This window comes from Cololabis saira, chromosome 14, assembly GCF_033807715.1.
Source record: "Cololabis saira isolate AMF1-May2022 chromosome 14, fColSai1.1, whole genome shotgun sequence".
Classification (NCBI taxonomy): Eukaryota; Metazoa; Chordata; class Actinopteri; order Beloniformes; family Belonidae; genus Cololabis; species Cololabis saira.
In genome coordinates, this window is record NC_084600.1 from 21,626,751 (window position 1) to 21,641,149 (window position 14,399).

Consider the following 14,399-nt stretch of genomic DNA (forward strand, 5'->3'; position numbering starts at 1 on the left):
GCCATGGCCTGCAGTCATGTTCCCCTGTTCCTCATTTATGCTAATAGATTGCTTCGGGGACTCTTCGGGGATTGGATGATCTGTGGGGTCTGGGATCCATGTGGAGCCGATGTTTCGGGATTGGCTCCACCCGCCTCTGTTGCTACCGCCATCCAAGTGATCGGATGTCACCACCTGCGCCTGAGGCACACCCTTTAAAAAGGACGGAGACGCCATCGCTCGCAGGCAGCCGACTGTTAGGCTGCAGCTCACTCCTTCTGGCTTCAGGTTCTTCCCCCAGCTTGGCTGAGCTGTGTGATTTGTATTAGTTTGATCGTTTGATGAATACCTCCAGGTTTTCGATTGCTTCGGCTTTGTTGTTCTTTATTTTGTTTAAAAAAAAACACATTATCTCATCTTTTGCATCTTCTTTTATGCTACAACCTGCAGTCCTAGCAGAGAAATAGATGGAACAATGATGTACAAGAGATGCTTTTTGATAGAGTGGAAACAAAAACATAACAGCCATTTGGAATAACTGATTTTAGAAAGGTAGCTGCGTCTGATGACACCTAAAGATCTCTAAAGTTTTTCATCCCTACAGTTTCTATTAGACCAGGCTCTGAGTAACAGGAAACCGCTGCTGTAAACTGCACACAAATATTCCTAAAATTAAAAGCAAATGTAATGCTGCTGCTAAGTCTGTGTCATGGTTGTTTTAGGAAGCTTGTTTACATGAAGTCATGATTGCAGTTTTGCTTAATTTTCATATAAACCTAAAGCAGACTCCTTTTATTTTTGTCAATAAGGTCAACGGTTAGAAATCAACAGTGATCTATCTAAATGTTACACAATCTTATGTACGGAGTAATGTTTTCTCTTTCATTTATTTGTGTCCATCTTGGTAAATGACAGCACAAAAGGAGTCTGCATATGTGCAGAATCTGGTAGAGCACTTTTTCATCTAACATGTCACTAAACCAGAGTCTGTGGATCTGTAGCCCCTTTCACACAGAGATTCCGCAATATTGGTGTAAAGAAGTCCTGCCAATACGCCGCCTTTGTTGGTTCACACAGAACCATACAACGCCGGCATAACGCCGCTCCCGTCTGTAAATTCACACAGCATGCCGGCGTTCCGCAATCAGAGGCGTGACGACAGCATCAGTCCGACCGTCATGTCAGCGGCATGCCGGCTGTGTCATTCACACAGACCCCGTTTCGTCTCTGTGACGGCTCTGTGACTACCTCCGCTGCCGGCTTATTGGTGGGGCCACTTGGCCCCCCCATTCCGCCTCCGTGACTTTCACACAGAACAGCGAGGCGGCTTAAAGGCGCAACGTTCCCGCCTCGAACTGGCTGTGTGAAAGGGCCTTGAGACTGCATGCAATGAGGTGAGTCCGTGGGTCCTGATTTGTCAGTCGGGACGTTCTGTCCCTGTAAGACTTCCGGATCAGCTGGGTGTACGCTTTGGCTCAGACAGTTAAGCGAACATATTCACAGCTATGAAACCTATGAAAATGATTGTATTTCCTACATATATGAGCTTCCTGGTACACGGACTCATCAGCAGACTCCTTAGTCCATCCACAGATCCAGGTGATTAACCTGGATCTGCAGGGATTAGCCCCTCTCTAACAGAAATGCTGTTTCTGAGGACTAGAAACATGCAGGACTAACAAAGCAAAGAGGAAACTTTCTCCCCTGCAGTTGGCTAAATTTGGTGTGAAGGGCTAAAAAGGTTCAGACACACTGCTGCTCCAGTTTTAATATTTTTGCTACTTGAAAAATAACTCCAAATTAACACACAAAAAAACAACAACAGACAACGTACGTAACAATTTCAGCAGTTTATTTTCCAGTTCACTGTTTACTAATCTGAATTAAATCAGCATCCTCTCCTCACAGACGCAGATTCTCCTTCCTTCTGTTTCACTGCAGGTCATAGCAGGATTAGTTCCATAAGCTGAACTGTAAATTAATCAGTTGCTCATATCGGTGCAGAAGCGGCGTTAGTCTGAGGGGAGTTTGCTTTCCCTCAGATGAAATATACTGCATATTCTGAGGCAGTTGCTATCAGCACACTGGGGGTGCGGAGAATGAGATTAAAAAGGAGCGTGATGGCGAGCTGAAATCGCTGCAAGATGGTCCAGCAGAGAGGAAGCCAGCTGGTGTGACAGCGCTATCAGGTCCTGCTGAACAACAATCTCTCCACCCAGCAGTTGTCAGCTTAGCACAATGGAGAGCCCAAACACACACTTTATATTTATGGCTTCCCATTCACGGTGCGGGAGCAATCACCAGACATGAGCCGCCACCAGATAAGTCTACAGCAGTTTTTGTGAGCGCTCAGCTGTCTGCTGAAGACTGGAGAGGGCCACACAATGCTGCCTCTACCAAGTTCAATGTTCTGCCTAAATAGATGCCGTGTCTGAAAGGTTTTCTCCTTCAGATTGTGCTTTTTAATTAGCATTTGCAGCTCCCTGTTGACACAGCAGCTGACACAAGAAAATATGCGTTGTGAAGTGTCTGTAAAGATCAAATCTACAAATCAACAGCCTCCTCCCTCTTCTCTCTCTCTCTCTGTCTCCTTCTCCTTTCTACTTCTGCTGAATTGCTCAATTGTGAAGGACGGCACAGCTTTGCAGCAAAGCCAAGTTGGACTGTGTTTGATCAGTCGGCAGCTTAATAACCAAAGCCAGTGTTTGATTGTATGTTATTTTGATGTATATAGAAGGAGAGATCCATCCATCCATCCATCCATCACCTGCCATGCCCACTTCATCAGTGCAACCAGCTTCACCTTTGCTCCCTCACCAGATATACACCCACTCCTTCCACTCAGTCTTTCCCTGATTGTTTTAGCTTCATGCAAAGCCTTCTAGCAGTTTTTCTCTGGATTGTCTCGTTGGTTTCGACCCTCCCTGTTCCTGACTACTCTGCCTACTCGTCGCTTGTCTGGTTTACAGTTGCTCGGATCTCCTACCTGAGGGTTTCTGTGTCTTAGGACTGATTTTTGGCCTGTTCAGGCTGTGAACTACCACGTTCAGCTTTGGCTTGTACCACCTTATTTTTGGCTAAATATATTGGAACTAGGGATGGGCGGTATGGACTAAAAAAATGATCACGATAATTTCTGGCATTTATCCCGATAACGATAAAAATGACGATTAAAAAAATACCAATTCAACTCCATCTTTTTAAGTATAAATCTATCACCACATTCAGTCTTTGGAGCCCCCAAAACACTGCTCTAAAAGAATACTGAATACTACTAAACGTCTTTCTTTCTTTCTTTCTTTCTTTCTTTCTTTCTTTCTTTCTTTCTTTCTTTCTTTCTTTCTTTCTTTCTTTCTTTCTTTCTTTCTTTCTTTCTTTCTTTCTTTCTGGCTCATATCTTTCTTTCTTTCTGGCTCATTTCTTTCTTTCTTTCTTTCTTTCTTTCTGGCTCATATCTTTCTTTCTTTCTTTCTTTCTTTCTTTCTTTCTTTCTTTCTGGCTCATATCTTTCTTTCTTTCTTTCTTTCTTTCTTTCTTTCTTTCTTTCTTTCTTTCTTTCTTTCTTTCTTTCTTTCTTTCTTTCTTTCTTTCTTTCTTTCTTTCTTTCTTTCTTTCTGGCTCATATCTTTCTTTCTTTCTTTCTTTCTTTCTTTCTTTCTTTCTTTCTTTCTTTCTTTCTTTCTTTCTTTCTTTCTTTCTTTCTGGCTCATATCTTTCTTTCTTTCTGGCTCATTTCTTTCTTTCTTTCTTTCTTTCTTTCTGGCTCATATCTTTCTTTCTTTCTTTCTTTCTTTCTTTCTTTCTTTCTTTCTTTCTTTCTTTCTTTCTTTCTTTCTTTCTTTCTTTCTTTCTGGCTCATTTCTTTCTTTCTGGCTCATTTCTTTCTTTCTTTCTGGCTCCTTCCTTCCTTCCTTCCTTCCTTCCTTCCTTCCTTCCTTCCTTCCTTCCTTCCTTCCTTCCTTCCTTCCTTCCTTCCTTCCTTCCTTCCTTCCTTCCTTCCTTCACATACGTTGTGCGTGGATTTAACGCAGAACCATAAATCAGCTTTACACAACAACGGGAATTTATCGTTTTTACCGTGAGATGACAAATTCTTACCGTGGGGAATTTTTTTGACGGTTTATCGTGAACGGTAAAATATCACCCATTCCTAATTGGAACTGTTCCACCGTCCTCAATATTTGCTATTTTTGGGTTCAACCTCATGCCCATCACACTCAATTAGAGCTTTTCAGACTTGATACAACCCTGAGAGGGGCTGAAGTGAGCAGTCGCCACCAACAAAACTGCATGGCAACTGTGAGCTGTTAGATTGATTATTCCTCTTGAGCATATATATGACATTGAAAGACCGCTTAAGAGGCCACAGTTGCATAATGGGTCTGAAATAAAGGCCATTTAGCCCAAACTCATTCCCTGCAGCAACACCATCAGTCCCAGGGATTTGGGGTAAGAGAGACCCAGGGCATCGATCTGACCGCGGTTCTCCATACCACTACCACGTTGAAAAATCACCACAATTAAAGAACTTTATTAGAGTAATTAGATGGTTCTGGGCACCAAAACATTTCCCCCATTAAATCACGATCCAGGAAAATGAAGAGTGGGGCTCAAGACCATCGTTATGGTAATAGACAGTACTCGAGTTGTAAAAAGAAATCAGGGGGGATGGTGGATTTTATCATATGGGGACAGATAATTTGTGCGGATTACAAATAATATAATATATTACAAATAATAGCACTGACCAAAACACCTGCAGAAATACTGCAGGAATGACATAGCAGCAGTTAAATGCAGCCTTCTGTAAGCTTTAAATATCCACTGGGCTTACATCGAATACATCAAAACACAACAATAAAAAACACTTTTCTGAACTTATCAATATGATTCTGTCCTTCACAGGATAAGTAAAATGGATCACTGCAAAAACTCAAAATCTTAACAAGAATATTTGTCTTATTTCTTGTTAAAATGTCTCATTTTAGTAAAAAAATCTCATTACACTTAAAACAAGACTCATCACTGGAAAAAACAACAATTTTCACCTGTTTCAAGTAGATTTCACTTAGAATAAGTAGAAAAATCTGCCAGTGGAACAAGATTTTTTTGCTTGTAATGAGAAGATAAATCTTGTCCCACTGGCAGATTTTTCTACTTATTTCAAGTTAAAATTTATTTGAAACAGGAGAAAATTGTCATATAAGTTATCTTTCTGGTGTTATTTTTCTGGTGATGACTCTAAATGTTGAAATAGCAGTAAAACCACATTCATTGATGAAATGACATAAGGGATGGAAAGGGGGGATGGCAGTTTTACAGGGGGCATGATTTGGACCGTTTTTATTTCAGGGGGGATGCCATCCCCCTCATCCCCCCCTCAACTCCAGTACTGGTAATAGACATTGATTCAAGTAGACGTGCCAATGTGTGGGGCATGCTTGTGCTCATTTGGTCTTTGGAGTGTTCCTGGAGTGTTCCTGTACTAGTCGTCCCCAGGTGTAGACCTATGAAACTGTGCAACTGTGGGCATGAATCCCAATACAAAGAGCAGAAGAAGCAGAGCAATAGATTGTAGTTCGGTAGGTTGACTGATGCTGAGAATACTGGAAGCCAAACCTGAACAACCCCACCTTTCTATTTCATTAGTTGAAATAAAACAGGCTAACAAATGCCCCGAAGGACCAGTTTAAACCTTAAGTGGAGATGGAGGATGCTGAACTGATCCTCTCCATTCACATCTTTTTAGTAGCTGCTGGACAGCCCAGGGAGAAAAGGTAGAAAAGAAAGAATGCACCTTTCTGTCATTTTATAAAGCTTTCTTGATCTCAAACAGCTACTGTACGCAAAGAGCACCAAAGCCACCCATTCCTGACTCATTGTCCTCACATACGCTGACATAAGTGTACACTCAGGCAACCGTCCTGTGCCAAAGCACGATCGACCCCTGCCCTCCGTCAGAGTGAGTGCTCTGATCTGAAGGACCTGTGTTTGAGCCTGGTCTGCAACACAGGCACGATGTAGATGCAACAGTTCCCAGCAACAACGGTTTAACCTAACTGAGGCCTACAAGCAGGAATTAAAAAAACAGGAGAGCTGCAGCTGACTGGAAAAACTCCATAAAGAGAGTTGCCATCATAATTTCTGTGCCGTTCTTCAGTGCGCTACTTCTCGCCACATTGTGTAAACAAACGGGTGCTCAATATAACAACATAATGACATATGTACAAGTGCCAATTGTGCTCAAGCACGATGGATAGGGGAGTAATGTGAGAGGGTTGTGTGGGCTGTATAGCACAACTCCCACAGTGTGAGTGCGCTCTGAGGCTGCGCGTCCATCACAACACGAGCCGGTCCATGCACAGATGGATCTATCTTGTCACTTAAAGAGGGACATCTAGTTTAAAAGTTGCAGCCGAATATTTCAACTCTGCTAATTTGTTGTGATGTTTAATAAACGTAAGTAGACAACTCTGAAATTAATTTCCCTCCCAGCCTTATTCTTCTGCTGGCCGTCCCGGTGGACACGTAGCGAGGGCTGATGAAGACGTGGGAAACCTGCCACAGCTACTATCGCCATCTCCTCCATGGCTTTTAGTGCAGGACAAGGTTTTTGCATAATACATTCAGTCACCCGCTGCTACAGCAACTGATGTACAAAGAAACTTCTTATCGACTATAAAGACATAAAGAATATTGTCTTCTTTGATCAAATAATGCCCTTGTGTGAGACACTTCCTTTTGAATTAAGTTGGGCCGAGTTCAATTTTCTGACACTCATTCTGGCTGCGTTGCCTTGCAGAGGTGTGTTGCATAGGCAATGACCTTGCTTTGGTTTGCAGGCAAAAGAGAGACTAAAGGCTGAAATATGCTTCTGCGTCACACCAACGCAGAGCACACGCCGCAGCCGTGACGCCGTGCTGAACCCTTCTGACTTCTCCGTCTCTCCGTTTGGTCGCGGTGCAGTACCCCCCGCGGCCACTAGTTAGCGATCTTTTTCTGAATGGTTTATCCGGCTTTTTCCGGTCACAGTAAATCAAAGAAATAAGGACAACTATTGTGCAAAAAACAAAAACAAAAAAAATCACATATAAACGAAGAAAAGAGCCCTGGAAGTTCACTACTGATTCAAACCGGAAACCGGAAATGCTTCGCTTTCAAACGAACCAATCACAGCCCTCTCGGTCTGCGTGTGGACGGCGTCTCCTCGACGCGTAGTTACAATTGTCGGGAGGTGCACGTCAGTGACGGCGCAGGTGACGGCGTGTCCTCTGCGTCGATCCAAACCACACGCCGTAGGCACGGCGTCATTTTGACGCAGAAGCATAATTCAGCCTTAACTGTAATAGCAACTCTCTTAATTCTCTCAAACTCTTAAACCAGAGTTCTTGCCAATCCAAAGTGTTTATGCAGATCTTTACATCTCCCTCTTGTTCATAAAGCTCTCGTCACTGGCCGGGAAACATTATTACAAGCACAGAAAGCCTAGAACCCATTTTGTTATTAATAAACAATATCTTGCTGCTTCCCTGGGACCAACGTGTATTGCTGTGCATGCATTGTAGCGCACAAATAAGCAAGATTGATGTGTTTAAAAGGAGACAAGCAGAGCCTGCAGTGTAGCTTGAGCAAAAGCCAGTAAAGAGAGCTCATTAAAGAGTTGGGAAAAGGCTACGAAACCACAGGAGTTCAAACCGTACACAGTCATTATGGCTCAATTAGCATGGAAAAACACCCTCAAAGAGCGTCTGAACCTTGAATGACAAGCCGCCACTGAGCTCAAAATACCCATTGCCGTTGTTTTGGGGACAAAAAGGCCATAATAGCGTTCATTTATGTGCCTTCCCATCTACTTACACAGCTCATGCATCACGCTCTTCCAGGCAGATGCCACGTATAAACGGCTTGATGCATCCAACCTCCAGCCCATCTAATACACTTAAAATAGCAATATTCCCTGCAGCAGTGGAGCACTCAGAGCACATATGAATGAGGGATGCTGCCAGTATTTGGACTGCTAAACCAACAGACTCCTTTAATCGCTGAGCCAGTTTAATTGGCTCCCATGGTGAGGCCATCACTCATGGCAGACCGTTTATCCTTTTCTCCTCACAGGAAAACAGCTGAACCGGAGGAAAGGGCGGGGGGGTTGTAAAGGGCACAGGGGTGTGTCTGCTTCTCTGGCAGCAGTAGAGGAGCTCAACTCCCCTTAGCTCAGGCCTTCATCTCGGCCTTACTCGAAGCTGACGCTCCGGGGCGACGTCGGAGCCCTCTGGCTTAAACCGAGAACAAATGGAAGCAGACTGCAGCGACCGTCTTAATTGTGTTCAGCGTCTGGCCTCGCTCTCCCTCTACCCACCTAGCGTCTCATCTTCCGCCCCTCTTCCTTAATCCAGCACACATGCTCTCTCATTTAAAGAGGCATATTAGAAACTGTAACGGCGGGGTTCTCTGCGCCGAGCAAAGCTGGCAAAAAGAGAATCTGGTTTTATTGTAGCTTAACAAGATGAGCGGAGTCCGTCCAGAACCTGAACGCTGAACTAAGTGGTTGTAATCCTTCATGCGCGACTCTCTGCCGGGCCGAGCTCGTACTTTCTGAAGAGTGAGTGGCGCCGGCCAGTGAGGGGTGTCTGGTCTTATTGTGTCCTGTCATCGTAAGCCAAGTGGATGCTCGCCACTGCACTGTTCCACCAGACACCACGACCTTTTTTACACCGCTCTCATCTCAGTAGCGACTGCTCCTGGCCAGGTCCCTGACAGATGGGAGAGGGCCCCCCCTCCTCTTCACTTCTCCCTCCCGTCTCTAGTTGCTCCGCCATTACCAGACAGTCTTAATGAGACCTCGCTGGCTGACAAGAGCAGTCATGCTCAGGGAAGGAGGAACGGGCAGAAAAATGAGGAGATGAACATGCAAGTCTAATCCGACGCCGCTTGCTTTCTCCAACCTCCTGCCGCCTCTCACATCTAGCCTCCCACTCCAAAGAAGTCTCCCTAATTAGCTTGACTTTCATTCAATTAAACTGCCCTTCCCTAATATCTCAGGGATTAGCCATCTTTCTGTAAATGACAAATGTGATGTGAGTAAAATGTCATGAGAAATCAGTGGGAAAGCACCAGCACGGCATCACAGAGCTCGTCATTAATTATGGTCTCTGCCAGCCTGGAGTTAACCGACTAACTTATTCACTTACTCGTACTTATTCAGGGAGTAGTGTACGAGTGTGCATGTATTTGAAGAAATCCAGCAAAGAGAAACTCTGAGATTGTGGATTAAGGGTGATTAGAGTCTCTACAGTTGTCTTCCTAACTTTGTATGCTGGCTGGATCTGTGATTCACTGATTGCCTCCACAGCACACAGCACCCCTGCTAGAAATAAGCCTTATATTCCTAAATCTAGTCAATTTTGTCTTATTATGAGCAAAAATATCTCAGCCAATGGAATAACAGATTTTCTTGACTAGAACTCTTAAAACCAGCAAAATAGTCTGAAAACAGTCTTGTTTTTTCTTGAAACAAGGCTTTTTAACTTTCTAAGAAATTAGTTTTTGCAGTGCAACAACCCTAACAGCATTTCTTGAAGATAACAATAGTAATGTAAGTTTCTAGTATACACTGCTCCAACCACCATTTCAAGATCTTGATTAGAGATAGTGAACACTTATCTGCACCTTTTTTTTTTTTCAGACTATTTCACCGGCTCCGTCCTTGTCACTGCTCGGGAGGACTGGACTGCTGATTGGGTCTCCTGCCACCTACTTTAACTGTGGCTCCTGGCTACACAGGAGGCGCCCAGGTCTTTGCCAAAGTAATCTCGACAGTGTCTTTCACCTCATAATTGAGCCCTTCCTTATGCCAGGAAAGGACAGCATGTCTTAAATCTGTGATGGAAGATCACATCTACTGCTAGGCTTTCCATACCATGATAAAAAGATATGACAATATCATCAGAATATTGCTGCTCTGCACCATTTCGTTACGCAAACACTGCCCATTACATTTATTGCACCCCGCTGTAGTGACTTGCTTTTTTCTCCCTCCTACTGTTGACATAAAAGTGACTTCTGGAGGGACAGAGATTGTGAATTAAATGTTTCGGTGCCGCTTGTGATGTCAGCAGGCGTACAATTGCATACCTGTCAATGTCAGGCTCTCTGATACAGCTTTCATTGCTTGCTCAACCAAATAACAGCCGACAAAAAAAAAAAGATGGGCAACAAGTGCTTCTCTAAAAAGTGAAATGTGGCTTGACATCGAAATGTCACTGCAAGTCTTATATGTATCTGAGAAGTTTGACAGTGGAAGAGTTTTGTTTTTGACAAATTTTACATGTTATGAAAAACAGTTGAGGCCAGGAGCTGTACGGAAATAAATGGGAATGAAAGTACACTTTCTCTTTCTAAGGATTTACCTACCAGGACATAATAATGATTTAATAAAGTTCATTTTGTCCATGGTTTTACAATTTAATTTGAATTTTTTTTTTGTCAGACAAGAATTTTTTGTTGTTGTTTGTTTTTTTTTAAACCTGACATGTTTCAGTCAGAACCTGGTGTGTGTGACCCGCCATTTATCAGTTGATGAGGACATAATAAAATATGACATATTATACTAGGATAGTATTTGTTTTACAAAAACCTTCCAAAATGCAGGAGCGTGAGATAACCTGTGGTCCTCTATTCTTTACAACGCTGCTTCCCATCACAGAGGTCTGTTGTCCACAGTATGTTCAGGTCCCTTAAGGTTTTATGCCCCATCATTTCACTCTGAGGAGACCATTTCAAACCTTAAGTCTTATTCTTATTCTATTCTTATTCTATTTTTCAGCGATTCTAATGTAGATTTGCTGTAGAATTTTTGACCACTGTACCAATTTTCATCAAGCTTTTGGCTGTCAGACAGAAATGTCCTAGTTTGGTAAACAGAGGAGCTTATGGCTTACTCATTTGACTAGAACCAGCCCAGGTCCTCACCGACTACAAGACAACCCCACGTCATCAGCCCTCTCCCGCTGTACATGTTCATATGCCCAAACATCAAACATCTTCCCCTTGGTCTTCTCTGTTCAAAAGCTAAATATTTTTCAGATATGTTGTTGCTTGTTCATGTGCAGATTTGCAAACTTGAACTATTTCTACCAAGCTGTTATTTCAGACAGGAGGCTTTCTTGTGTCAACCCAGCTTTTAAACTTCTCTGCTGCAGGTTATTCTCCAAAATGTGAAGCCAGGATGAGAAAGAAAACGGTCCACACTGCAGAGCAGATTGCTGCTGGGAGAAATCAGCTAAAGAGATGATATGGAATTGAAATGAGATAATATTGAACTATTAAGATAATAGTGTTATCATAAGAGCAAAGCTGCAGTTAGGATAACACGTGGTAAGAACATCAAAGTATTGAGACAGAAATAAAAAGGAATAGAAAGCGTCTATTATGTTGGGGTCTTCCATCATCATAATGTGGATTTGGTACTTATCCATAACCTGTAACGCTCACCTCTATCATCATGTTTCTACCCTCTATCCGTAATCTGTGTTGTCCAAAACCTTCAACATTTTTGATCTGCTCTATTTTAGCAGATATTTCTGAATTTGTGGCACTGTGGCACTCAGCCGATGAGCCGAACTACAGCAGAATATCCAAGGCTTATAGAAAATTAAATGCTTCTTAAATCACAACGTACAGATATTCAAACTATCCAAACACACGAGGCGAGTCACATGACACGCTGCTCCAAAGCTGCATCATCGTGTACAAATATCAGTGGTTTTTTGAAAGAGCTTTTCCAGCTTCTGTTGGAGCAGTCAGGTGTTGGCTGTCTAAGAAGCTTTAGAAAGATGAAGGGAGAGGGATATTTTGATGATTATTGTCTTCAGCTCTGTGAAAAACCCGTTTGACATAGTTGCGTCACTATTTTTACTAGTGCTGTACAGGTTCATGAAAAGGGCGTTATGTCGCTCATCAACTCACCCCTGCTCTTCCATCATCTCTTGGAGCTCCATGCATTTCAGCTCTACCCTCCTCTTCCTCTCGTGGTCCAGAATCTCTCTGTGCGGCTTCTTCACCAGGACGGGCTCGACTTTAGGCTCCTCCTCCATAGCCGGCTGTACCTCTTCACCTTTAGTTTGTAGCAGTGCGGTCGACGTCAGCCCCCCTGATGCTGCAGCGGTTCCCGGTTCTGCTCCGGAGACCACGGGCTGGGCCATCCCGTTCCCACCGTCTTTGGGAGATGGCACCCTCGTTGCATCGTACATGATGGGTAAAGTCTGTGGAGACAAAGGTGATGGAGAGGAAAGAGGTTACCATGGAGAAGAGGTGAGAGGAGGAAACTGGTGAACAGATCAGCCTGATGGAATTAAAAGTCTCACTTCCATGTTTTTAATGTGAGATTATTCTTAAAAATACATGTATATAGTTTACAGTTATGAATGAATGAATTAATTAATTAATTGTTTATTTCGGTTACATTACATTATTTGCAATTCAAACTGTGTGTGTGTGTGTGTGTGTGTGTGTGTGTGTAAATGACAAAAAACTTTCATACAAGTTTACACTCATCAGTTTCACACAAAAAATAATAATAAACTCTGTAACCGAAAAAGGAATAGGCTGAAGCCAAAGCTTATATTTGCCTACCCTGTACTTTCCAACAGAAAACCCAGATTATCTGCAATATGAAAAGAAACAAAAAGAGAAATTTCCCTTTAAATTGTTCTGCTTAACCAAATTATACTCCAATCATTTAGCATTGTAATCCTTAATTATTTTACTTTTCAATATTTTTTTAAAATTCAAAAGAGATTTACACAGTTTCACTTCATCACTAAGTTGATTCCATAATTTGACTCCCAAAAATAAAACACATCTATATTTAACATTAGTCCTCACACGACATCTTTCAAAGACCCACAGCCTTCTTAAATTATAATTTGTTTCTCTTAATTTAAAGAAATGCTGAAAACAAGCAGGAAGGCTATTATTCTTAACTCGAAACAAAATGTCTAATGTTTTTAAATATACAATATCTATGAATTTTAATATGCATGACTCTACAAATAATGTATTAGTAGTGTTACGATAAGAAACTTTATTTATTATTCTTACAGCTCTTTTCTGGAGTTTAACTATAGGGTTATAGGAAGTTAATGGTTGATTTATTGTTGTACTTTAGTGAGTTAAAAGGGAACATATACTGTAGAGAAAAGAAATCTAGTTTTTGTGCTTGAGAGCAGATGCTTGGATGTCTGATATAGATAATTCAAAAACTGTAAGATGACACATTTTTACCGTTTTGTTTTTGGCAACCAAAGTTATGGATGAAGATTATGTGATGAAGTGAACCGTTCACGTTTGCAGGGCATTGTGACATTGCCGACCCAAATCAGAGTAGAGTTATTGCAGCTTCTCATCTTTATCTCCAACCAGTTTCACATCCTACACCTGTCTGACTCCACCCTTGTTTGCCAAGAGAGCAGGACCAACCACTCTGTAAGCATTCGCACACACACATTTTACTGCCAGGTGTAAAAAAAAAACATACTAAGTGCTGGCTACTAGTGATTAAATACATTTTAATGTAAAGTCTGGACAGGGTCTTAACACCAGCTTATAAAGAGATAGTGTTTTGCATCCAAGTGTTTCCGGTCTGGTCTGGCCTGCTGTCACCTCTATCTTAAAGGCATACATTTTGTCTGTGCAGCTATGAATCTGGAGCAGCAGTAAGCAGAAAACACTTGCAGACTGAAAGGTGAGTCGGTTTGATTTGATGCCGATATTTCTGGACAGGCTGCAGCATTTCTGCTAGGGCTGAGCAGTACACTTCACAAAGATTCACACACATTAACATGCTACATGCTCAGATATGCATGACCAGAGACAGTGCTGACAGCGGCTTCTGCCTCACGAGCCAACGGTCCTGAAATGCCTCAGGGCAGGTTAAAGAGCGAGAGAGACAGGGGGACCGAAAGAGCTATTCTTCCCCAAAACAATCTACTGTACCATGGTGATGGTGTTAACTGTAAAGGTCACATATTTTACATACACAGCACGAGAAAGGGAAGGAGGACAGGGTTAGGGGGGTTGTCAACAGCTTAAAGAGTCGCAGTGAAGCAGGTGACAGAGGACAATCAGGAGAGGATAGGTTCATCTTTAACACAGAGCGAATGCATCCACCGTTCTTGACCTCCTCCACCTTTCTGTTTCTGGCTCGTTTACTTGTTAAGTGATGAGACTGTCACTTTGCAGAACAAAAAAAGTTGCCAGTACAAGGACTGCGCTGACCGCACTCTGAGCATGATTGATGGTTCTTTTCAGGCCAGCCCAAAATGTACAGGAGGAGAAAGAAGTCCTGTCCGTGTCCACGTGCCTCAGATGCTTGTCTCCCACTGCAGCTAATGGCTTCATTTTTCACAGAGGAGCCAAAA

General features: G+C 42.6%; 1 protein-coding gene across 2 annotated transcripts in view; it reads right to left on the reverse strand.

The window, feature by feature from the left end:
* The window catches only part of srrm3 (serine/arginine repetitive matrix 3), a 99,207-nt gene that overhangs the window by 40,717 nt on the left and 44,091 nt on the right, over nt 1–14,399 (reverse strand). For both annotated transcript variants that reach the window (XM_061740128.1, XM_061740130.1), the window contains exon 2: nt 11,947–12,242. In XM_061740128.1, the coding sequence (XP_061596112.1) occupies nt 11,947–12,230 (284 nt within the window). In that variant the 5' untranslated portion in view covers nt 12,231–12,242. The remainder of the gene's footprint in view (nt 1–11,946; nt 12,243–14,399) is intronic.